A 22,317-nucleotide genomic window follows, 5' to 3' on the forward strand; every position below is an offset into this window, starting at 1 on the left:
AGATTACCATTTGATCATTTACTCACCAAACACCTGAAGTTTGTAATTCTTATTGTCCACTCCTGCTCTGTTTGATGCCACACAGGTATAGGTGCCACTGTCAGACACCTGGGTTCTTGTGATCCTGACAGATGCAAAAATGTAAAGTAAAACATGTACCTATCCTGTTTTTCACCTCAACATGATTTCCATGAAAACATGAAGAAAAGATTGTCCCTTTTTTTCCAGCTCATGATGGCACATTAGACCAAGGAGGGGCTGGCAAGCATCCTATAATACATGACAATTCAAAGATGCACTTTGCTGCAATACATGTAATGCAGCAGCATGTTTTTTTTTAAAAGTTTCTCAAAGCCCTTTCCACTGACCCACCGGAGCATCTGTCCAGCAGAGAGGAGCCTTATGTGGGAGGAAACTGGCAGTGGGAGGCCATTCCTCAGCCAGTTGAGCTGTGGAGGTGGAGAACCCGTAGCAACACATTCAATATTGACAGAACTGTCCAGAACCGTGGTCAACTGTTCATCCGTCTCACTGCGGCCGTCAATCACAGGAGGCACTGAAAGCCAAAAGAAAACACTCCTGAATAAAGACGAGTGAATCTCTGTGTGTGAAGTAGACAATCAAATCTTAAACCCACCGTAAACATTCAGATTGAATATCCTGTCCTCTTCTCCTGCAGGGTTGGCGGCCACACAGGTGTACTTGGCGCTATCGGTGGTTTGAGCAGCACTTACAGTGAGTATGCTGCCATCTGGGCTGATGCTGAAAACAAAGGCAGCATCACATCTTCATTACAACATAATTTATCACTGGATTGATTTTCTTATTTTGCGTAAAGCGTTACCTGAGCCCCATGCTCCAAGCATGAGTAGAGTTGATGACTTCACCTTCTTTTAACCACTGGATGGAGGGAGTCGGAGTTCCCCTCGCTTGGCAAACCAGCTGGATGCTTTCGTTTAGCAGGACTCCCACTTCACTAGGGAGCTCTGATCCAGAGATACTGGGAGGGACTGGGAGAGAAATGTGCCTGTTATTGCTGTTTAATCCTATGATTACTGCTTGAGAACTATGATGAGAATATAACCCATCATTATTCAGGTCTTCTCTGGAAATATTTGCATTTCTTTAATTTAGTTTCATAAAAAACAACTTTTTTTAGAACCGCTATGTGTGTGCACATACCTTGCACGAAGAGGTGGTAGCTTTTGTGTGCTTTGCCCTCCACGTTCGAGGCCACGCACGTGTACGTGCCGCTGTCGGAAAGCTGGGATCGTGCAATCTGCAGCTTGGTTCCTCCTGAGAAGATGTGCATCTCCAGAGACTCTGAGTTCTCTAAATAAGAGTTTGGTATCAATAATATGATATGTGTTTTTTATCCTTTGTCATTTATAATCCTCTTTCGGCTCTTTTAAACGTAAACACAGATGCACCTATGGGTCGTCCGTTCATCAACCAAGCGAGGCTGGGGGGAGGGATTCCAGTAGCATCGCAGGCAAACGTGACTGGATTGCTGATGGTTTCTGCAACATTTTCCTCTGCTGGTCCATCAATCCTAGGAGGAACTGAACAGAGACAGAAGTTTTACCCAGGAAAATATAATATGTTTCTGGAACTGCTGAGTTAATTTTCTACCATAGATATTCAGGTGGAAGTTCTTGTCCACTTGTCCAGCAATGTTAGTGGCCTTGCAGACGTATTGACCAGTATCAGACACCTGGAGAGCAGAGGAGATGAATAAGGAAGGACAAAAGAGATTACAGCCATGTAAATGTTGTTGAACTTCATCTGATTTCTGACAAACCATAATTCTGTTCATGTTTTACCTCTGAGTTTTTTATTTCTAGCATCTGTCCATCTCCCAGGATGCGCAGATTGGCCGATTCTGTCACCACCCTGCCATTCTTGTACCAGGTGATGGTGGGAGGAGGTACAGCGTTGGACTCGCACTCGAGAGCGACTGATTTCCCAATAAGCACATTCATCACCACAGGGGACTCCCCACTACTGTCCCTGATACTAGGGGGAACTGAAAGGTCAAATGAGATGAAGAGCAATGCATCATCAAGCCAAAGATGGGGAGATTAGCACCAGGATGCTCAGTGTGAATAAAGACTCACCAAAAACTGTGAGGTAGGTGTGTTTGTGTGCCTCTCCAGCTGCATTCATGGCTACACAGCTGTACCGTCCTCCATCGGATACCTTAGCTTTCAGAATCTGCAGCGTACGACCACCTGAAGGCACACAAACACACAGAGCTTTTACAATATACATTCATGATACGATTCTTTTAAATTTGTCATTCACTATCGGATTTTCTATTTAAAGGTAACCCAAGATTGTAGTACCAGGCATAATGAGTGCATTGCTGTTGCCCTGAATGGGACCTCGGTCATTTAACCAGCTGAAGGTGGGAGGGGGGAAACCAGTGGCTTCACAGGAGAGAGACACAAAGTTATTCACCACCACAGTCACAGTCTCGGGACTCGGGCCGATGATGGTGGGAGGAACTGCAAGGAAACAGATGCAAAACATTAAACACAGAAAAAGTGTGTCTGAATGCAGCTTTAGCCGTTTTAAATGGAGACAGCTTCTTCATTAGAGTAAATGCAGATGCATCTTTTCTCAAACCGATTTGTACTTTAAGGTGATTTTCTGTTTTATGTAACTCACCGTGAACATTTAAGTTGAAGTATTTTTCAGAGCTTCCAGCTACGTTCTCAGCCACACACACATAACGACCAGTGTCAAATATCTGAGCAGCAAACACCTGATGTTTGGGACAAAACGGAGACATTAACCTCACAGATAGCATAGATAGCATAGCTACTTAACAGTATTATAATCTTTATGCATATCATGCATTTATGGGACTGGTGCTTCACCTGGTACAGCTGGAATATGTTTGAATATAAAAGTGAACTACGAGACATATTAATTTAAACCACCTGTGCTTCTTCACTGTTACCTGAAGTGTTCGCCCGTTGGACAGGATTCTATATGGACCATCAGAGCTGATTGGTTGACCATCCTTAAACCAGGTGATCTTGGGGGAGGGGTTTCCATCCACGTGACACTCCAGCTGGGTAGTTTTGTTGACTAAAAGCGTGACCTCATCAGGCAAATCGCTGTCGGTTCCTCGTATGATCGGAGGCACTGTTTCAGAGTGAAAAGCCGTCATGATAATCTGCTCTTTTTTAAGGGACTTGTCGCACCAAAACATGAATATCCTACTCACATAGCACTCTGAGGTCATACTGGATGGAGTCCTCTCCTGCTTCATTGACAGCCACACATGTGTACCGACCCGAGTCTTCAGCCTGGGCTCTGGGAATCTGTAATACTCGCCCACCTGAGAATAAAACAAATCATTAGTCAAAGCTCATCTATTTCTTGTCAACGTTTTATGTTGATTTCTTTTACGTCTCACCGGGCATGATCAGAACTTTGTCATTGGAGGTCAGCAGATATCCATCTTTGTACCAAGTGAGTGTCGGGGGTGGGACAGCATTTGTTTCACAGTAAAGAGAGATGGGATTGTTGAGGATCACGTCTCGATTGTCCCCTCCAAAGCCTGGAAAGGGTGTAGCATCGCCACTTTCAGCAGACTTGTTAAAATTAGGTGGAACTGAATTGAAGAAAAAAAAAAAAAAAAAGTTAAAATCTTTATTTTGAACGGCTGAATGACACACAATCAAGTCACTGGCATTTATCTCAAAAGAAAATGGTTTGAAATGAAAGATATCAAGTTGAAAACAACTATTCTCAAAATGCATATTCAACATTCCCATAAAACTCAGACAACAATGGTCTCAGTTAACACATCGACGTCAGTCGACCCAGTTCACCTTGTATATTTACATCAAAGTCCTTCTCATCCTCTCCAGCTATATTTGTGGCTACGCAGGTATAGCGGCCGGTGTCTGACACCTGAGCATGCTTGATCTGAACAATATGACCTGTGGTTGATATGGACACATGTTCATCTGCTCCCAGGATCTATGGAGGCAAAAAATGCATGCAAGGTTAAATGTGAATTTCAGACTGTTAGAGATATGAGTTTGTTTTCGCCCATGAGTTACCAAGGAATGAGATCAGATTTCTACCTGTCCATCCTTGTACCACTGCAGCGCCGCGGTGGGAAAGGCCTGAGCTGCACACTCCAAGGTCAGCGTGTGGTTCACCTTGATCTTAACCTCTTTGGGGGCCAGTCCTTCTCCTGGGATGTCATTCTTGTTGATGTGAGGGGGAACTGAATTCAAGACGTATGTGTCAAATTACAGCCACATATGGATTTTTGACCTAACTGTTGTAATCCTAAGAATATTCCTATTTTATTTTGACATTTCTGATAGTTTAGAGTTATATTTGCCTGTGTACAGATGTGCATAATCATAAAAAACAAACATTTGAATAGGAAAAGTACATTTCCTCTACAGAATGTTTTCAAAGATGCAGGAATCTCACCATAAACCTTGAGCTCATAGTGCTTCATTGTCTCTCCAGCCTCATTAGTGGCCACACATGTATATCTCCCACCATCCTCTTCTTTAGCGTTGAGAAACTGCAGGGATCGTCCACCTGTTAAAGCCCAGGTGATAAATGAGAAAGGTGTACCACTAAATTACTTATTTAGCCCGACTATATTGGCATGTGCTCTCAAACCTGGGAGGACTCTAACGTTGCGATTGGACTCGAATGGGGTGCCATCCTTGAGCCAGGTGATCAGAGCAGGAGGGTAAGATTGGACTTCACACAGCAGGGAGGTGGGACTGCTCAGAGTGACTGTCACCTCCTCTGCAGAACCATCCGGGCCTGACCCGGCAATAGTGGGAGAAACTGGTGCAAAAAAGGAGATCAGAAAACAATAAGATCTAAAACACAACCTAAATGCATCTCTGATATTTGGATTCAATCATTTAAGCCATGTCTGTACCCAGGACGTTGAGGTTGAAGTGCCGGCTACGATCCCCTGCGCTGTTTGACGCCAGGCAGCTGTATCTGCCGGTGTCTGCAACTTGGGCCCCGTAGATCTGGAGGAAACGACCGTGAGACAAAACTTGGTGGCGACTTTCAGGCACCAAAAGCTGCCCATCCTTCAGCCATTTAATCTCTGGCACAGGGTTACCTGTGAGATTATTGGTGGCATTACCAAAGGGTTGAAACACAGAGACTACAATACCTTTGTAGTGGAATGTAGGGCTTAAACAGGAACATTTACATTGGAAAAGAATGTGAAGTCAACACTGGGCTGTGTGTAGTATATAATTACCTGATGCCTCACAAGTTAAAGTGATGTTGTGTTTCTCCTTGACCTTTGTATCCACCACAGTTCCCTCACCTTCAATTCTTGGTGGTTCTGTTGAATCAAACTGAACATCAGTTAATTCGAACATGCCATAAATGTACACAAATGTCCAGCAATGACAATAGTTTATCTATAAAGACGTCTTTATGTTGCCAAAAAAATTGCTCTTAACAACAATAATATACTGTATATTTACAGTAAAAAACAAACAAACGCCGAACAATAATATACTGTATAATTACCGAGGATGTCAAGATCAAAGTCCCTCCTCTCTTCACCAGCGCTGTTGGACACAATACACGTGTATCTCCCAGCATCCTGTACGGCAGCATGCATTAGACGTAGGCTCCGCCCTCCTAAAAATTAAACGGGCCAATTACGTATAAGTTTTTAAGTAATTTCAAGTAATTAAGCAAGCTTCCTGTCAGAAGAAGGAAAACAGAATCAATGATGTGTGAGTGTTTCAAGTCTGTTGGAGGTAAATCACCCTGTTATATATCAGGATCAGTTAACAGAGAAAATTAGACTGTGGAGCTCACAGCTGGTAAAACATTGACAGACCAGTCCGATCAGATTCCAGAATGGAATGGAATATAGTTGCGATGACTGCGAGTGATTTAAGTAGCACGCTGGATTCAGGTGCCACAGTTTAACTTGGTGGCTCCCAATATATCTTGTTAAATGTGGGAAAACACAATTCAAAAGAATCGTTGAGTTTGGCTCCACTTGCAATGATCCTGTTACAATAAATTACTACTGATGTATTACAACCGTTTGGCTTTTAAACCTCAGAGGGGAAATAAAATAGCTCCAGTTACATTAGTCTTTTGAAAATTTATATTTTGGCAAACAACAAAGTCAACACCAGGCTAAAAAAATTTGACATTTCTAAATATGGCATTTTTTGTGAGTTTTGTGACATAATTGAAACAAAACTTTAAAAAAAAACATCAGCCAAAGTCACCTGAGAGGATGCGCACTGAGCTGGAAGCTCTGATTGGCCGGCTATCCTTCAGCCAGGTGATGGTAGGAAGTGGGATGCCAGAAGCCTCACAACTCAAAGCAACCGGGTTCTTCACCACAACGCTGACATTTTCTGGCACATTTACCTGACCGATTATGCTAGGTGGGACTGAACAAGAAGAGGAGAGAGCAGGTGAGCAACGGGGTAGAAAGAAATGACGTTTATAGAAGCAGGAAAATTCATACCGTTTACACTGATATCATATTTGTTGTCAGCCTGTCCGGCCACATTAACGGCTATGCAGGTGTAGCGCCCCGTGTCCGACACCTCGGCATCTTTAATCTGCAGCAGCCTTCCCTCATTCAGGACCTTAGCTCCATGCTGGCTGGTGATGGGTCGACCATCTTTGAGCCACGTGACCGCCGGTTGTGGCAGGCCCTCTGCGTCGCAGTGCAGGGTCACGTCTCCTCCTTTTGTCACAGCCACATCATCGCTGTCTGCCTCACCGCGTCTGATGGAAGGCCGGACTGAAGTAAGAAAAGCAAGTCAGTGGATGCAGGTGGTCCCTAGAGAAGTGCTAATTGTTTATAGAGTTTATCAGCGGTAAAAAACTAAATAACAGTGATTTTAAGCGTATAGGTCACAGATATGGTGGCACACACGCACCATAAACTTGCAGGCTGTACTCTTTGGTCGTGGTTCCAGCGGCGCTGTAGGCTGTGCAGGTGTAAGAGGCGGCGTCTGTCCTCTCAGCGCTGGAGATCTGTAATTGTCGGCCTCCTGACAAAATCCTCAGACGTGGATCCGACTTGAGCTCAGAACCTGGGAGTCAAAAAATAATCACAACATTTGTTTGCCTTTGTTGCCACCTTGATTCTCCGCAGCATACAAACACACAAGCGTACCGTCCTTCCGCCACGTGAGGCTCGGTGGCGGAATGCCGCTGGACTCACACACCAATGTGATGAGGCTTCCTTCAATCACGGTCAAATGAGACACCGTCTCTGAGCCGTGGATACTGGGAGAAACTGAAATGATGGCCGGAAAGAGGAGGTCAAGTTTAATTCAAGGATCTTTATATGAAAACGTTCCGTTACAAGACAGGTTAATACACCAACAGGACTACAAAATGTAGTTCTATGTTGTGCCTTTGTAAGAATAAACTTCAGAATCACCTCAGTGAAGATAAACACAATTCATGAACAATGTTTTAAAGAAATAAAACCAAAAAATGATTCAAACTCACCCCAAACATTGAGGTTATAGTTTTTCTCTGTTTTTCCGGCAACGTTGGTGGCCTGACAGGAATACCTGCCTGAATCCTGCACCTGGGCACTATCGACCTAACATTCCCAATCGCAGACAAATCAGAAGTCATAGCAACAAAACACTGACGGTAATCTGCATCGGAAAACGATAATCTTTAACTCTTGTTGTACCTTGAGAACACTCCCATCCACTGAGACTGTAAGACCAGGTTTCCTGAAGAGTGGGCGTCCATCTTTACGCCACGAGAGGATAGGCGGAGGGATTGCGTCGCTCTGGCAGTGAAGCTCTACCGGACGACTGAGCATCACTGTGGCATTCACCTCCTCACCCTTGATGTTAGGTGGAACTGTTAGAAAAATAAGAAGAAGAACAAGAAGAAGAAGAAGGATGCTTTAATGATCCCCGTACAGAAATTTAGTAATAGAATTAGTAGGAACTTAGCCTGATAAACCGTTCTAATGCTTTAAACTGATCACACAGAAAGATTTCTTTCCTGAAATACACATTCTGGTGCTGTTAAAGAACTAATTCTATTTTGTAGAAACACTTCTTAAAACAGCATTTTTTTCATGAACTTCTTGAAACCTAATCGTCATGGAAATTGCTAACACACATCGAGATGCATAATTACTCAGGAGCGAAAAAATCATAAGCAAAGACGGGCAAAATATCTGGTTTCCTACAATTTGAATGAGTACGCTTGTGTTTATCAGTTTTTCATGAGACATGTGGTAAAATATAGTCCGATTTAGAAAATGACTGCTGAGTAATTCCCATTGATTTATATTTACTGGACAGAGAACACAACTCATTGGGTAAGGCCAGAAACAAGCTCTCGATTCAAGATTCCAGACTCAGGAAGCTGCTGCAGAATGGTAGCAATTACTCCAACAAATCTGCCTTCACTTCTTTGGACAAGCGCTTTTTGATCTCTCTGAGGAAACGCATGCCACAGGGATGTTAGTGCTCTACATCCACATGTTCAAACAGAAACAGACACACAGACATTACAATCCCATGCATGTAAACAACTTGTCTTCTGTTGCTTTGGTGACATTGGCATTGATTAGACTTGAACAACAACTGATTTTCCGTCAAGCTCAGCTCTCTGCAGGAAGCTGACAGAGTTTGTTGAGAGGCCAATCATACTTCCTTCACAGCCATGGGTTTTGCTCAAGGTCATCTCAAACGGTAATTCAGTATTTTAGGGTGATTAGGTGGTGTCCTTCCTTGATCAAAGCATGTCTAAAATATCGCTGAAATGTTTTTGTTTATGAGACATGGATTTATTTCCTGATTATGCACGGATGTACTGTATAATAGGATATATTATGTTCCCTTTTGCAGGGGTGAAATATATATACTGTGTGTAGGTTTTGGTAAACCCCAGAGAACCCAAGGTTGAATCCATGAGTCAATAGTAAACAAAATTGAAAGAAAGAAAGACAAAAAACAGATCGAAGCTGAGTTTACGAAGAAAGAATGACTCAAACAATTTATTTGGGTTTGATCTTTTTGTTGGATAGACCTTTAAGATAACCAAAAACCTGCAAATACAATGATCAAAAATTTTTCTACATGTCATTTTGTGAATGTAAACTCTGCACCCGCGTGAAAATATAAATATTTTCTCACCATAAACCCTCAGGTCATACTCTCTTTGCTGCTCTCCTCCAGCGTTGACAGCCACACAGGTGTACCTGCCTGTGTCGCTGACCAGAGCGCTGTTCAGAGACAGCATTCTGCCACCTGATGACACCTGAGAGGGAGGCAAAGGGTTAAGAGACAGGGTCAGGTGGTCAAGATGTATGTGTGTCCATTATCAAACAGTCCTGGTGGAATGAAAGGAGGAGTTTTGTTTCCTGTGCACCTGTATGCCGTGTGTTACGCTCGCCACTGGGCTGCCGTCTTTAAGCCATGTGAGGCTGGGCGGAGGAACTCCTGTCGCCTCACACTCCAGTCTGGCAGCTTCATTCACCACAACGGTTACTGTGCCGCCTCGGCTGGTGATGACCGGAGGTACTGTGAGAAAATCAGTGACAGGAAATGGAGTTTTATTATGTTTACTTGACTGATTTCATGAAGGCTCAGCAGTTTAAAATAGGGTTGAAGTCTCTCACCGTACACTTGCAGGTTGTGGAATATCTCTGCAACTCCAGCCAGGTTGACGGCCACACATCTGTACATCCCAGCATCAGACAGTTGAGCCCGTTCGATTTCCAGTACCTGGCCACGTTTCAGTAACGCCACCCCGGCTGCACTCGTAAGGGGTCGGCCATCTTTGTACCAAGTGATTGCTGAGGCGTAACGGCGGAAGTTTAAAACAAAGTCAGGTGACATGACGCATCTGAACAGACTCATAACACAGAAGCAGGTGGGAGATGTATTTTCACCATTGGAATAGTTTAGCGCTTCATAAACAGACTGTGCATTATGACATTTTCGTATGTTCATTCACTGCACAGAGAGCTTAACAGTTCCATTCTTATTTGTCTCATGTGTAAAATGGTTGCACAGATGTCGGGTTGTTGGAACGAACGCTTGCAGGGAAAAAAAAAAAATCCTATAGAGTGTGCATTTACATTGGAATGCAACTTCTTATCTGAAGACTGGAAAGAAAGGAAAGAGGAGATTGAAACTGCCAGCAGGGAGTCATCAGAGCTTGAGTATCTGCTGTTATATAATAGTAAAAGATAATGAAAGCAGGACTGCAACCAAATGGGACTTGAGAGATTGTTTGTGATTTGCTGCCTTTGAGAAAAACCCAGCAGGATTCAGATGCTGGTGAAACACCTCACCAGGTAACGGACTGCCGGTGGCCTTGCACTCCAGCTCAGTGGAAAAGCCTGACAGGATGGTCTGGTTGATGATCTCTCCTGAATACAGGATACTGGGAGGCTCTGAGAGACACAGAGTATAAAGGACGAGAGATTCATAAGCATAACAAAAGAAAGGCCATCAGTGAGATCAGGGACAGACGTGCTATCTTTAAGTTACCATGGACACTGAGCTGTATGTGCTGCTGGGCTTCTCCAGCTGCATTGGTGGCCAGACAGGTGTATCTCCCAGAATCCTCTAGTCTCGCCCTTGTGACCTTTAGCATTCTGCCTGCAGACTCCAGCTGAGAGAAGACACAAGCACAAGCAACAGACAACCAGACATGGATGATTATATTTGGTACGTACATTTCAGGATGAACTGTGAGCCTAGTTCTGATTGGTCGTGCTGTGTGATGACTTTCAAGTTCATTCGTCCAGGGAACCAACCTTAGCGTGTCCCTGTGTTGTGTCAACAGGCCGGCCATCTTTCAGCCAGGTAAGGCTGGGTGGAGGGATGCCGCTGGAGATACACTCCAGACTGGTGGTCTTGTGGAGAACCACTGAACGTTCAGCTGGCCCAGTGGTGCGAATGGATGGCGGAACTGGAAAGAGAGAGGACTTTCTTAATACAACTTCACCAGACGTCATTCAGAGAAAGGAATTCACATTAAGGCAGAGTTGTATTTACCCAAAGTGGGAGAGTCCATGTCGCTTGCATTTAAAGCATACAGTAATTATAACTCCTTGTATGACCATCAAACATATTAATTTGTTATCAGAAGACTAGAAATGCTACTTAAAACACTGAATACGTTACCGTGGACAACCACGTTGAAGTCCCTCTCATGCTCTCCTGCTTCATTTGTGGCCACGCACTGAAACCGAGCCGTGTCCGAGACCTGAGCGCGAGCAACGACCAGCCGTCGACCGTTCGCCGCCACCCACAACCCTTCCCCTTGTCTGACAGGTCTTCCATCTTTATACCACCTAGAAAGTAAAGCTTTAACACTGAATAAATGTGTACATGTGTGCATTCATAGGTCTTTTGTCATCATATGTTGGTCTTACGTGATGGTAGGCGGCGGTGTTCCGGTTGCCTGACACTCCAGCTCCAGTGGGCCGTTGATTATCACCGTGTTGTCGGTTGCATCATCAGCTCCATCGATTAAAGGAGGAACTAGAATTATAAAATATATTTCTGTGAATGTTTGAAAGCTTGTTTCGATTCATATGACTTTTTATTTCTTTGGATTTCCGACAGTCTTCTATATTTTTATTTGTAAAATTTTCGATGCAAGACATAAAGAAGGAAGTCTGGATTCTACGTGTGGCTTCTATTGCTTTGGGTTTTTCTGCTTTTGCCACAGAAATGAACTGAATGCTGAACTGACACAAATCATTCTTCAGAATTCTTTAGAATGATTAAAATAGTCACAAAATGTATATAGACAAACAAGACAAACAGGTACCGATGTAAATGGTTATGATTCAGTGTTTCAGTACCTAAAACCCTGACGTCGTATTTGACCTCCTTCTCCCCAGCAATGCTTGTAGCGACGCAGACGTACTGTCCGGCGTCTGATGCCACGGCTGACAGGATTTCTATTTTACTCCCCTGCTCCAGAACACGGACGCTTTCACCATCGCGTACAGGAACGCCATCCTTCAGCCATGTAAGGGATGGCGGAGGGTGTCCCCCAGCTTCACACTCCAGAATCAGAGACTGAGTGAGGACCACTTTCCTCTCTGCTGACCCCTCATCACCTCCAGCAATGGTAGGAGGCACTGAGATCGGAAGGAAACAAAACGACATTTAGGGCTTTTGTGATAAACTGATTTCATGGATCCTTTGTTTAGAATGAGATGAGATGATAATTGTATTTTTATTGCTAAAATATAAATGATTGGTTCCAAATACTAGGATTAGATGTTCAAGGTCTGAGTAAAAGCAATGCCATCATTATGATGTATGTTCAACTTTTTCGTATGGATACAGGATATGTTAGCTTTAAATATGTGAATGAATATATTTCCATATTAAAGAAAACCTTTTATCTGTATGATGTTTGTGATTTTTATTGACAGACTTCAGACAATGGCATTCGTGGAGGTTTGTCACTCACATGACTTAACATCACAACGCCCTCTAGATCTTATAAAACACACAAAAATTGGGTTCTAGAAGTTTCAGAGTGAAATACAACACATTAAGGCAGGGCATATCTTTTCAAGTTCTTACGGTAGACGTCCAGCTCATAAGTCTTCTCAGCGTTGCCGGCCACACTGGTCAACTTGCAGGTGTACTGGCCGGCATCTGACGCCTGCGCTCGAGGAATCTTCAGGTAATGACCTCGCTCCACGTACTGAGCCTGTCGGCTGGAAAGGATGGCCTCCCCGTTTCGGAACCAGGTGATGGTTGGAAGAGGAACGCCACGTGCTTCACACTCCAGTGTGACCACGGTGTCCAGTAAGGCCGTGACCTCTGTGGTTATATTACCGCCTTTGATGGAGGGGGGTACTGGAGTGGAATAAAAATCATAAAATATGACCAATGTAAATTCAGCTGTTTGCTCGTGTTAAACTGATTCATAGTGTGACGCTTTTTAATGGCGTATCTGACTGCTTGTGATATATTAAATCCACAGTCACCATAGACGATGAGGTTGAAATCCTTGGATTGCTTGCCAGCTGTGTTCATGACACTACACTGGTAGCGGGCCTTGTCCCCAAGACGGGCACTTTTTATCTTCAAGACCTGACCCCTGTTTGTGACCTCAAGATTGGGATCACCAAGAAACACCAGCCTGGAAACAAACATATAACCCATTTTAAAAAAAATCTATTCTTTAAGCAATCTTATGAGGTAAAAGTCATTAATATAAGTGGCAACTTACTTCCTGTCCTTGTACCATTGGATGGTGGGAAAGGGCACGCCGTGGACCTTGCACTCAAGGGTGATCTCCTGTTTGACGATGGCTGAAACATCTCCAGGAGAATCGGATTCTTCAATGGTTGGTGGAACTGGGGGAAAAATGCAAAAGTATATGATAGCTGACTCATCAAGAAACTGTTAGACTGACTGAGTCACACACAGTTCTCTGTGTTCCAGTTCTCTTTGCACTGAATTTCCTGGAGTTTCAAGGTGACAGTTCACTACCTTTACTCACCCAGTACATCCAGATAGAAGTCTTTCTCTGTGCTGCCTGCAATGTTGATGGCTTTACAGCTGTAGCTTCCTCCATCTCTGATGGCTGCTTTAAGTAGTCTCAGGATTTTTCCCCTTTCAAGAATGTGGATGTTGTCACTAGCAACTACCTAGAGACCAATATAAATAAATGAAATCAAACACAACCAACTTTTCTAAGAGTTTAAGAAGCTCTATCAATGGGTAAAAATGTTTGGATAGCAGATCAGCTTTTCTGTCTTTAGAGCTTTGACCACGCTGCCATGAGGCCTGGCTTCTCTATGAACACACACACACATTAATACGAACAGGATGTACTGCGGCTTAAGGTCTGTTCTCCTGGAAAGTGCACCCTGTCATCAGAGCTCATTCAGTCATTAATAAATGAAAGGAAAGATCATCATGATTTCTCTATAATTTTTATGGATGCAAAGATTTGTAATACAATCCATGCTGGGAATTTAATAGACCACAGTTTAAGTGCACGTTATCCAAAGTATAGAGCAGCATGCTATTTAAATCCTCCATCTCTGGTGTGGGTATTTCCCTTTCTAAGAAGTAAAATTTATACTTAATCTAAAAAACATGAAAAATTGGATTACATCATAGTTGTACACATGAAATCTATAAATATGGAATAGAAATCGACATCTTAAGGAGGTTTCACCTACAGGAGAGCCATCCTTGTACCAGGTTATGACAGGGGTTGGACTTCCTGTGACATCACACACCAAGCTGGCAGACTGGCTCAGGACTAAAGATACGTTTCCTGGTATTTCACTGTCACGAAAATCTGGGGGCACTGTGGGGGCATTAAAGACAAAGAATGACCACTAGTTTTTATTTAAAATGCATAAAAGCATTAGATTAGTTTGAGAAGGTCTCGGCAAATGATCAGTCGGAACCACAGAGTAATCAATCACCATTAACTTTGAGCTGGTACTTCCTCTCAGTGGTTCCAGCATCATTAGCAGCAGCACAAACATATTCTCCGTTGTCAAGCGGCGACACAGATGCCAGGATCAGCAGCGTGCCATCCTCCAGGATGGAAAGGCCTGGTTCGTTACCCGTCAGTTCCTGCCCATTCCTCAACCACCGGATCACTGGCTTGGGAAGACCTGACAAAAACAGGAATGCAGGAAAAGGAAATTAGAAAATAAGTATGTATTGTAGTTCACATTACTTGAAAAAAAGCATCGTTTTTACTTCTAGCGTGATCATTTAAAATTGATAGGATTGGTGCTTTTAAGATCCTTCATAGAAACAAATGGTAAATCTGCTTCCTGTGGAGATTAATCCAGGTCACAGTCGATCTCTGTGTAAAAATAAAGACAACTAGATTTGTAGGAAAAGGTTGAAGATGAGAAACAAATTTATGAGAGGTGAAACGTCTTCAAGCTTTTCTTTTAAGTCCAGTTCATAAATAAGTTTCTTCACCCTAATGTCATGTCAGAGGCTGGGTGCAAATCATGCTTTACCTTTGGCAGGGCAGGGAAATGCAATAGGCTGGTTTGCAACTCTCTCCTGCAGAGGACTATTGAAGGGGGGCTCTAGTACCTCAACCACTGGGGGCACTGATGACAGACAAACACGATCAACGACAATCACACAGTATAAACAGAACGGCAAAACATGGAAATGGATCTTTGTAGAGCTGAAGTGCATTGGAACAGTGGTCATAAAATCCTTGAGAGAAGGGAAACATGTGTGTGACACCAACCTTGCACCAGAAGCTGAACTTTAGCCTCGTCTCTGCCTGCGGCGTTGGTGGCTGTGCAGGTGTAGGTTCCCTCATCATCCATCTCCACATTTCTCAATGCCAGGCTGCCGTCAGGTGACACTGGATATCTTTTACCATCTCTGGTCCAGGTGAGGGTGGGCTCTGGGACTCCTCTCACTATACAGGGCAGTTCCACAGGGTAACCCACCTGTACCTTCATGACCCTTGGGCCAGCTTGGATACTAGGGGGCACTGCCAAACAGAGGATAGAAGACTAGAGTCAATAAGCTAATATATTTTAATTTACCACTAACTAGTACATTGGTTGCCACCAAGACTCGACTCAAAAATCAACTCACCCAAAACACTCAGTTCGATGAATTGTGTCAGGTTACCAGCAATATTGGAGGCAACACACACATAAAGTCCATCGTCCGACACTCTGGTGTCAGAGATCTTCATCGACCCTGAGGGAAGCTGAGCGTGCCTGGAATTAAAAAACACACATTGATTTTTTTTTCTACTCAGTAACTTACATAGAAAAACATATACTGTACTCAAGCAATTCACCATCATACTCAATTATAAATGCCGTGTCAGGTACTCAGAGGGTAGACAGAAAAAAATGACAGGGAAGAGTATGATTACTCAGTCATCTCATCGAACCGCAAACTATAACCTGAGGGTAGCAGCAATGAAGACGGCACAGAAGTTGTCTTAACCTTATGGAACGACAAATCTGAATCTTAGTTTACAGCTGGGATGCTACGCTTTAATTTGTCTGAAAATAGAAGGGATGGGTTTAGCAGTAAAAATCCTCTTCCCTGGTAAAGTAAAAGTGCTGTTGGAACGTTGTGTGGTTCTCTACTGGCTTCACCTGGGAGAGAAAGGGGAGATGAGCTGCTTCTCCTTGGCCCAGCTGAGGGTGGGAGGGGGGACACTGTGGACCTCGCATGGCAAAATGACGTCCTCACCCTGGATGACGGACATTTTCATTGGTTCTTCCGTGCTTCCCGCACTGACAACACTGGATCTAGGTCCGACTGGACACACACGCACACACGCACACGCACGCAAACACACACACACACACACACACACACACACACACACACACACACACACACACACACACACACACAGGTAGCCATCAATTTTAATGGTCCCTTCCCTTCTTTCCTATAATTTCCTGTCAATACCTTGGTAACAAATACAGACCTTTCACAATAAAAGCCCCACATATATACACATACATAGAACGCAACGGCTTATCAGAATGAAATCCACTCAATATGTTTCGCTTACAGGTCGTTCAATTAAACAACTTTCAATATTAGCTGTTGTTTTGTGTTTAAGTGAACATGTTTGGGAAGCTGGACCCCAGTTTATGGTTGGAGTGTCTGTGAGTAACTTCATGTTTTTGTCAAAGCCACAAAACTGTCTTTAAGACTCAATAACAGTCATGAATCCAACACAGATTATTAGACTAGAATAATAGATTTGGTTTTTGTTGTATCTTTGTTCTTCAATTCCATTTTCTTGCAAAATCCAAGCCAGTAATGTGATGAGATGTAATTTTCTCACTGGTAGATGCTGCTAGTCACTGCTCCTAGTCCTACTTGTCAGTAATAACAGTAATTACGCTAATGTCTAGTCACGATTTGTTGAGGTTAAATGCTACGTACGACTCATTCATTTTGCTAAGGACTGTGACCAGCCTACAGTGACGAGGCTCACCATAGACAGTGAGCTGGACCTTCCTGGAGGCATAGCCAGCAGCATTGGTAGCCGTACAGATGAACTCTCCAGCCTCATTTCCAGAGGGGGAGGTGATCATGAGGCTGCCATCAGAATCCAGGGAGAAGGCTGGACCACCCAAGTACAGCAGTTCCCCACCCTACAAAATAAATCACAGCAGGGAAAGGGCAGGGGCCAATGTTTGTTTCATTAACTCAGCTTTATTAACACTTGACATGTCCAAAACAAGAGGCAGGAAGTGTGGTTTGACCCACTAAGAATGCTTAAATGTATGAAATGACATTCTTCCCTGATGATAAATACTGTTAGCAATTATACATCCAAATGAAGAACCAAAACATGAAGCAGATGTGATGTTAGTACATCAGGATTGTGTCATTTCTAAGCATTCTTTTGGATGTGGCATGAGTAATTCGATATGACGTTATAGAGAAGAGCAAAGGGATCTGATTGAATCACTTCATAACAGCTGGAGGAAAACTTAACATGATCTGCTTTCATATGTCCCTGCAGGCCTGTTCACTCTAGCAGCTCCAAGAGACTAGTGTAAAAGACGGACAAAAGGGAGGAACCCCAACACACACATATCAGCATTTTCCAAAAGTCCATCGATACTAAATGAAAATCTGACCTTTGACACAACAGCACAAATAGACATTAGACACATTTCAATCAGACCTCAGAAATAGAATTCATTTAAAGTAATGTGTCTATGCACATGTGGGAGTTTATGAGTCACAAAATTATACAGTGGTTCTTAATTTGCAGTGAAACATCATTACTTTTAAAAATATTGCTTACTTTGGTGGCATTAACACCTTTTGGAAATCTATCTGTTGAGATTTGGTTAAAATATAATATTGATTAGACCTCTGGCCTGTACTTTTTCTAGTGATTCAACTACTTGCTTATTACACGTTTCTTTTTTCTTTTTTTTAAATTTAACTTAACTTAAGTATTAACTTATAATTTCACCATTTATAGAATGAATGTCTTCAGTGGTGGAGAAAGCAGCACAAACTCTTTACAGTCAGAGATTTGCCCATACAAACCTTGGCCCAGGTAATCTCAGGGACGGGTACTCCAGCGGCCTGACAGGGCAGTGTGATGGGTGTGCCCTCTATCGTAGTGAACACCTGGGGACCATGCTGAATAGTGGGAATCACTGGAAATATAAGAAAAATAAACAGTTCAAAATGTATTTAAATAAAACTTTCATGCAATATTTCTAAAATCTAACTTGAAAGAGCTTTGGCTACACTGTGCTTTTGCTTTAGGTATATTACGGTTGCACATAAATGATCAAGTAAATATTCAACTTTAATCCTCAACATCATTCTCATTCTTTTTCTCCCTCCTTCATTATCAGGCTTGTTTTCCTAACAGTCTAAGGTATCTGCAGAAAAGATCATCCCTTGGAGGCTTGGAGCATGTCCTTGGAAATGAAAATGTGATTTAACCAAACAGCAGAATCACGCACAGAGCATGTGCATGGACTTCAGGACTGTAGAGAGATACTGTTGGCTATGAGGAAAATATTTCCATTAGGTTATTAAAAACTGACTGTATACCAACCTATATAGTGTAAATGTCCAACGCAATGAATGAACTGACCTAATTTCAAGAACTGAGGGAGCCAGTCTTTTCGCTTTCATGCTGCGGATGATTTATTTTTAAGTTGTTAGAATCTGGCAATGACTGACTTAAACATAAATGGTGAACACATTTTCGCCTCTCACTGGGCTGCAAACTCTGCCATTACCCTCAGCTGGTCCTGGTTTAATGCAACCTCAAAGATAATCCTATTCATGGAGTTAAGAGCCTCTTGCGGTGTAAGGACATATTTAAGAGGAGCGGTAAGAAGCGAAGGAGGCGAAAAGAAAAGGCAGACGGGACATTACATGTTTCATAACACATTGGCAATAGGCCTTTGTTCACATGTTTAACACTAAACATAGCACTACCGTTCCATGTTTTCATTGTTGCTGATTTGCAGGATCTGTGTAAAACAAGTTCCTGGTTCATGTCCCAGGATGCTCCAAGAATAGTGAGTTGTGTCACTGTTCGTGTATAAATTTAAGTAGCCCATTTAAACACTTCTCCAGAATACTACATGAACAGCAATGGTTTCAATCAGTTTTACCAAAAACGCTGAGGGTGGTGGTATGGTTGGTAGCCCCAATGATGCTTTCAGCCAAACAGGTGTAATCGCCTGCATCATCCAGGCGAACTCTCTCGATATGCAGGCTGCCGTCCTTCCTCACCGTCACATACTGGTCTGAGGTCACCTAAAAAATGTATAGAGTTAACGGGTCAAATAAAACCCTGGTTACCTGGTGGTAATGAAATAAAATGGAAGACATCTAAAAACTGAGATTCTTCTTCTTCATCCTCACCAAGCCATAGTTGTGCAGCCACTGTCTCTCCGGCAGCGGATTGCCGGCCAGCAGTACACACGACAAAGTGACTTGTTGATCCTCAATCACGTTGATCACTGCTGGACTCAATGCAATGACGGGCGCCACTGCAGATCAAAAACACAGAACAATTGTAACGGACCGAAAGGAAGCTTTTAGTAATTCATTTCATCTAGAGGTGTGTGTGTTTCTCATTGGACAAAGATGTCAGGAGGGAAAAGGAGGGCAGTGGGGCAATTGTATATGTCATCTGGTTTGGTCTGAGGCCTCTAACATTTGGCCCACATAATAGGATTTCACTGTGTTTCCACTGTAGAGAAACCAGGGGAACAGAAATGGCGGTTAACAAGGTACATGTGTGCAAACACGCCTACTGAAATGTGCTAATGAACTCGCATTCGCATGTGAAGGCTGAAGGAGGAACACCCATACAAAACAGACACACAGACAATATTGTAGGTGCTGAGGGATGCTGTGAGTTGTTTTATATCAACGTCCTGGACGTGGAAAGTTGATTAGACACACTCGGAAAAATGTGAATTCAGCAAAAAGGAATGTAAGCAAGTGTTTGAAGTAAAAACGCATGTGAAGATTTTCTCACATTTCATGACGCCTGTTACACACAAACCATCGTCAGTTTCCCCTTGGAGATTATAGAGCCAATAAATCACATGTACAAATAAAACTTTACAATGCCTGCTGTGTTTCTACAACAGCGGTGCCCTGAAACAGAGAGGCAAAACTCTCTTACCCAGTCCGGTAACAGTGATCCTCGCCTGGGCCTCGATCCTGCCGAAGTGATTGTGAGCTTCGCAGACATACACCGCCTCATCCTCCACCCATAGCTCTGAGAGAAAAATGGATTGTTTGACATAAACCTAGAGCATTTAAATGTATGAAGCACATGCGTCTATCCCATTAAAACACTCACTTGTGATATGTAGGCCTCCTTTGCTCTGAGTGACGGTGCTCTGTGATCCGGGCCGGTTGAAAACAGGAAGGTTGTCCTCCCTCCTCCAGGTGATTTCCGGTTCTGGGTAACCGTGGGCGAGGCACACCAGGGTCACATTGGAGCCAATGTCGACCGCCACGTCTAGTGGTTCTCTGGTGAACTTGGGTGGGGCTGGAGGAAACAAGGGTGAGGATGACAAAGGTCAGCCATTCATCTCCACACTCTGTTTATTCTCTACTCCTTTCAGGATCATATATTTGTGTATCATGTATACATTAAACATGTAATATGTTAGTTTCTGTATTGTTCTGTGGACGTGTACATGAATACTGACACACTCCTGTGCAAGTTTGTTGAGGTGAAAACCAGACACACCCATTGTTCATTGACTATTTGGCTGAAAACAACCGATTCATTGATGGTTCAGGATTTCAGGCTCGCTATTTCCCAGCTCAGCTCATGAAAGAGAGTGCATGTACTAAATACAGGTGGGTGTTACATCCTTTTTGAGGACTATGAATGTGTTAATTATATAGTTGTCCTCAGTACTAGGTTTCAGAGTTGTGTAGGAGTTTGGTGGAGGAATAAATTTACTACCCAAGGCTTAAGCGACTCAAGAGAACTGGAAATTCCACTTCCACTTCCCCTTTCCTAAGACATTTCCACATTTTTAAAAAAATCTGGTAATGATCTTTTTAAGGTGGAGGATGAAGTAAACTCCCTGGAATATCAGTATAAGACGCATATCATGAAAACGCTATCTGCTGCCATGTAGCTCATTATACAGAGCGTAAGTTAGTGCTTTTACCAGAATGACTTAAGTCTCACCTCCGACATCAAGAGAGATCTTTCCTGAGGAGGTGCCAGCAGCATTCACGGCTACACAGGTGTAATCTCCGGCATCCACATTCTGGGTGTCTTCGATGGTCAGTGTACCCCCCATTGTGTCCACCTCCAAGTGGGATGACGAATGCAGCTGGACATCACCTAGCAATTAGATCAAATGGAAATGTGGACAATGGCATGCTCGGTTTTGTAAAACAGAAATGTTACAGATAAAATCAAAACTACTCGATTCTTTGTTATTTAAATGACACATTATTTCAGCTTCACCCAGACCCTGAAATATTTGTTGTAATATTTGATGCTTTTTCTTTATTTTCCTACATAAAGAACACATCTATTTTGTTTTATGATCTTATTACTTCTATGTTGTTACCTTTGTACCACCAGATCTCCGGCTGTGGGGTTCCAGAAGCAAGACAGGCCATCACTGTGGTTTCTCCAATGCCAATGAGAATATCACTCAAAGCCACTGTCACCACAGGGGATTCTGGAGACGATTAATGAACAGTAGAAAGAAAATCAGTGCAATAGGAAGCAATAATAAAACTGTACTACATGCTGTAATTCCTGCGCTGAGGTTACAGGATTTTTCTTGGTTCCAGCCCACGAATCTGAGTACAGCTAATAAAAGGATTGGGCTCACCGATGTAAGTGACGATGGAGTTCCCAGAATCAGTCCCAGCCTGGTTGCTGGCCAAGCAGCCATACACTCCTCCATCCTTCTCCTCCATGTGTCTCATAACCAGCATGCCATCAGGACTCATCCTGTGTCTGAACATACAAGGTGCAGGAATCACCAGAAATGTTGAAAAGTGCCATTAAGAAGCAGAAATGTTGATTTTGATTGATTTGATTAATAAAAGTCTTCAAAGAAGATGAATTAACCTGTTGGATGCTGTGACGAACATCCCATTGTGGGTCCACACGACACGGGGTGGAGGGTATCCGCTGGCTGTGCACCTGATCCGTACTTCATCTCCTGTTATGAAGGTTTGATTCTGAGGTTTGACTGAAACCCTGGGCATCTCTACAGGACATTCAAAAAATACAAGATTATCAAATCAACGAATCAATATTCCATAT

General features: G+C 43.1%; 1 protein-coding gene across 1 annotated transcript in view; it reads right to left on the reverse strand.

Annotated features, from left to right (window-relative positions):
- The window catches only part of hmcn1 (hemicentin 1), a 62,330-nt gene that overhangs the window by 13,778 nt on the left and 26,235 nt on the right, over nucleotides 1-22,317 (reverse strand). Inside the window, exons 12-67 of the mRNA XM_068318633.1 lie at nucleotides 22,120-22,261; nucleotides 21,878-22,005; nucleotides 21,608-21,721; nucleotides 21,217-21,375; nucleotides 20,368-20,559; nucleotides 20,188-20,283; nucleotides 19,416-19,543; nucleotides 19,163-19,307; nucleotides 18,072-18,184; nucleotides 16,999-17,158; nucleotides 16,139-16,304; nucleotides 15,621-15,748; nucleotides 15,262-15,513; nucleotides 15,020-15,115; nucleotides 14,465-14,659; nucleotides 14,209-14,343; nucleotides 13,525-13,668; nucleotides 13,252-13,378; nucleotides 13,007-13,161; nucleotides 12,597-12,875; nucleotides 11,861-12,142; nucleotides 11,426-11,534; nucleotides 11,175-11,344; nucleotides 10,805-10,959; nucleotides 10,536-10,659; nucleotides 10,337-10,438; nucleotides 9,659-9,835; nucleotides 9,409-9,560; nucleotides 9,174-9,297; nucleotides 7,709-7,884; nucleotides 7,516-7,612; nucleotides 7,175-7,297; nucleotides 6,936-7,091; nucleotides 6,515-6,796; nucleotides 6,270-6,437; nucleotides 5,548-5,661; nucleotides 5,270-5,356; nucleotides 4,934-5,125; nucleotides 4,663-4,836; nucleotides 4,465-4,578; nucleotides 4,104-4,249; nucleotides 3,846-3,996; nucleotides 3,428-3,625; nucleotides 3,236-3,349; nucleotides 2,966-3,153; nucleotides 2,671-2,767; nucleotides 2,346-2,507; nucleotides 2,118-2,231; nucleotides 1,824-2,026; nucleotides 1,633-1,714; nucleotides 1,431-1,562; nucleotides 1,183-1,332; nucleotides 845-1,010; nucleotides 638-762; nucleotides 373-556; nucleotides 27-124 (exon numbers count right to left, since the gene is read on the reverse strand). Coding sequence (XP_068174734.1) covers nucleotides 27-124; nucleotides 373-556; nucleotides 638-762; nucleotides 845-1,010; nucleotides 1,183-1,332; nucleotides 1,431-1,562; nucleotides 1,633-1,714; nucleotides 1,824-2,026; nucleotides 2,118-2,231; nucleotides 2,346-2,507; nucleotides 2,671-2,767; nucleotides 2,966-3,153; nucleotides 3,236-3,349; nucleotides 3,428-3,625; nucleotides 3,846-3,996; nucleotides 4,104-4,249; nucleotides 4,465-4,578; nucleotides 4,663-4,836; nucleotides 4,934-5,125; nucleotides 5,270-5,356; nucleotides 5,548-5,661; nucleotides 6,270-6,437; nucleotides 6,515-6,796; nucleotides 6,936-7,091; nucleotides 7,175-7,297; nucleotides 7,516-7,612; nucleotides 7,709-7,884; nucleotides 9,174-9,297; nucleotides 9,409-9,560; nucleotides 9,659-9,835; nucleotides 10,337-10,438; nucleotides 10,536-10,659; nucleotides 10,805-10,959; nucleotides 11,175-11,344; nucleotides 11,426-11,534; nucleotides 11,861-12,142; nucleotides 12,597-12,875; nucleotides 13,007-13,161; nucleotides 13,252-13,378; nucleotides 13,525-13,668; nucleotides 14,209-14,343; nucleotides 14,465-14,659; nucleotides 15,020-15,115; nucleotides 15,262-15,513; nucleotides 15,621-15,748; nucleotides 16,139-16,304; nucleotides 16,999-17,158; nucleotides 18,072-18,184; nucleotides 19,163-19,307; nucleotides 19,416-19,543; nucleotides 20,188-20,283; nucleotides 20,368-20,559; nucleotides 21,217-21,375; nucleotides 21,608-21,721; nucleotides 21,878-22,005; nucleotides 22,120-22,261 — 8,442 coding nt within the window. The remainder of the gene's footprint in view (nucleotides 1-26; nucleotides 125-372; nucleotides 557-637; nucleotides 763-844; nucleotides 1,011-1,182; nucleotides 1,333-1,430; nucleotides 1,563-1,632; nucleotides 1,715-1,823; nucleotides 2,027-2,117; nucleotides 2,232-2,345; nucleotides 2,508-2,670; nucleotides 2,768-2,965; nucleotides 3,154-3,235; nucleotides 3,350-3,427; nucleotides 3,626-3,845; nucleotides 3,997-4,103; nucleotides 4,250-4,464; nucleotides 4,579-4,662; nucleotides 4,837-4,933; nucleotides 5,126-5,269; nucleotides 5,357-5,547; nucleotides 5,662-6,269; nucleotides 6,438-6,514; nucleotides 6,797-6,935; nucleotides 7,092-7,174; nucleotides 7,298-7,515; nucleotides 7,613-7,708; nucleotides 7,885-9,173; nucleotides 9,298-9,408; nucleotides 9,561-9,658; nucleotides 9,836-10,336; nucleotides 10,439-10,535; nucleotides 10,660-10,804; nucleotides 10,960-11,174; nucleotides 11,345-11,425; nucleotides 11,535-11,860; nucleotides 12,143-12,596; nucleotides 12,876-13,006; nucleotides 13,162-13,251; nucleotides 13,379-13,524; nucleotides 13,669-14,208; nucleotides 14,344-14,464; nucleotides 14,660-15,019; nucleotides 15,116-15,261; nucleotides 15,514-15,620; nucleotides 15,749-16,138; nucleotides 16,305-16,998; nucleotides 17,159-18,071; nucleotides 18,185-19,162; nucleotides 19,308-19,415; nucleotides 19,544-20,187; nucleotides 20,284-20,367; nucleotides 20,560-21,216; nucleotides 21,376-21,607; nucleotides 21,722-21,877; nucleotides 22,006-22,119; nucleotides 22,262-22,317) is intronic.

Source organism: Antennarius striatus, chromosome 7 (assembly GCF_040054535.1).
Source record: "Antennarius striatus isolate MH-2024 chromosome 7, ASM4005453v1, whole genome shotgun sequence".
NCBI classification, from domain to species: Eukaryota; Metazoa; Chordata; class Actinopteri; order Lophiiformes; family Antennariidae; genus Antennarius; species Antennarius striatus.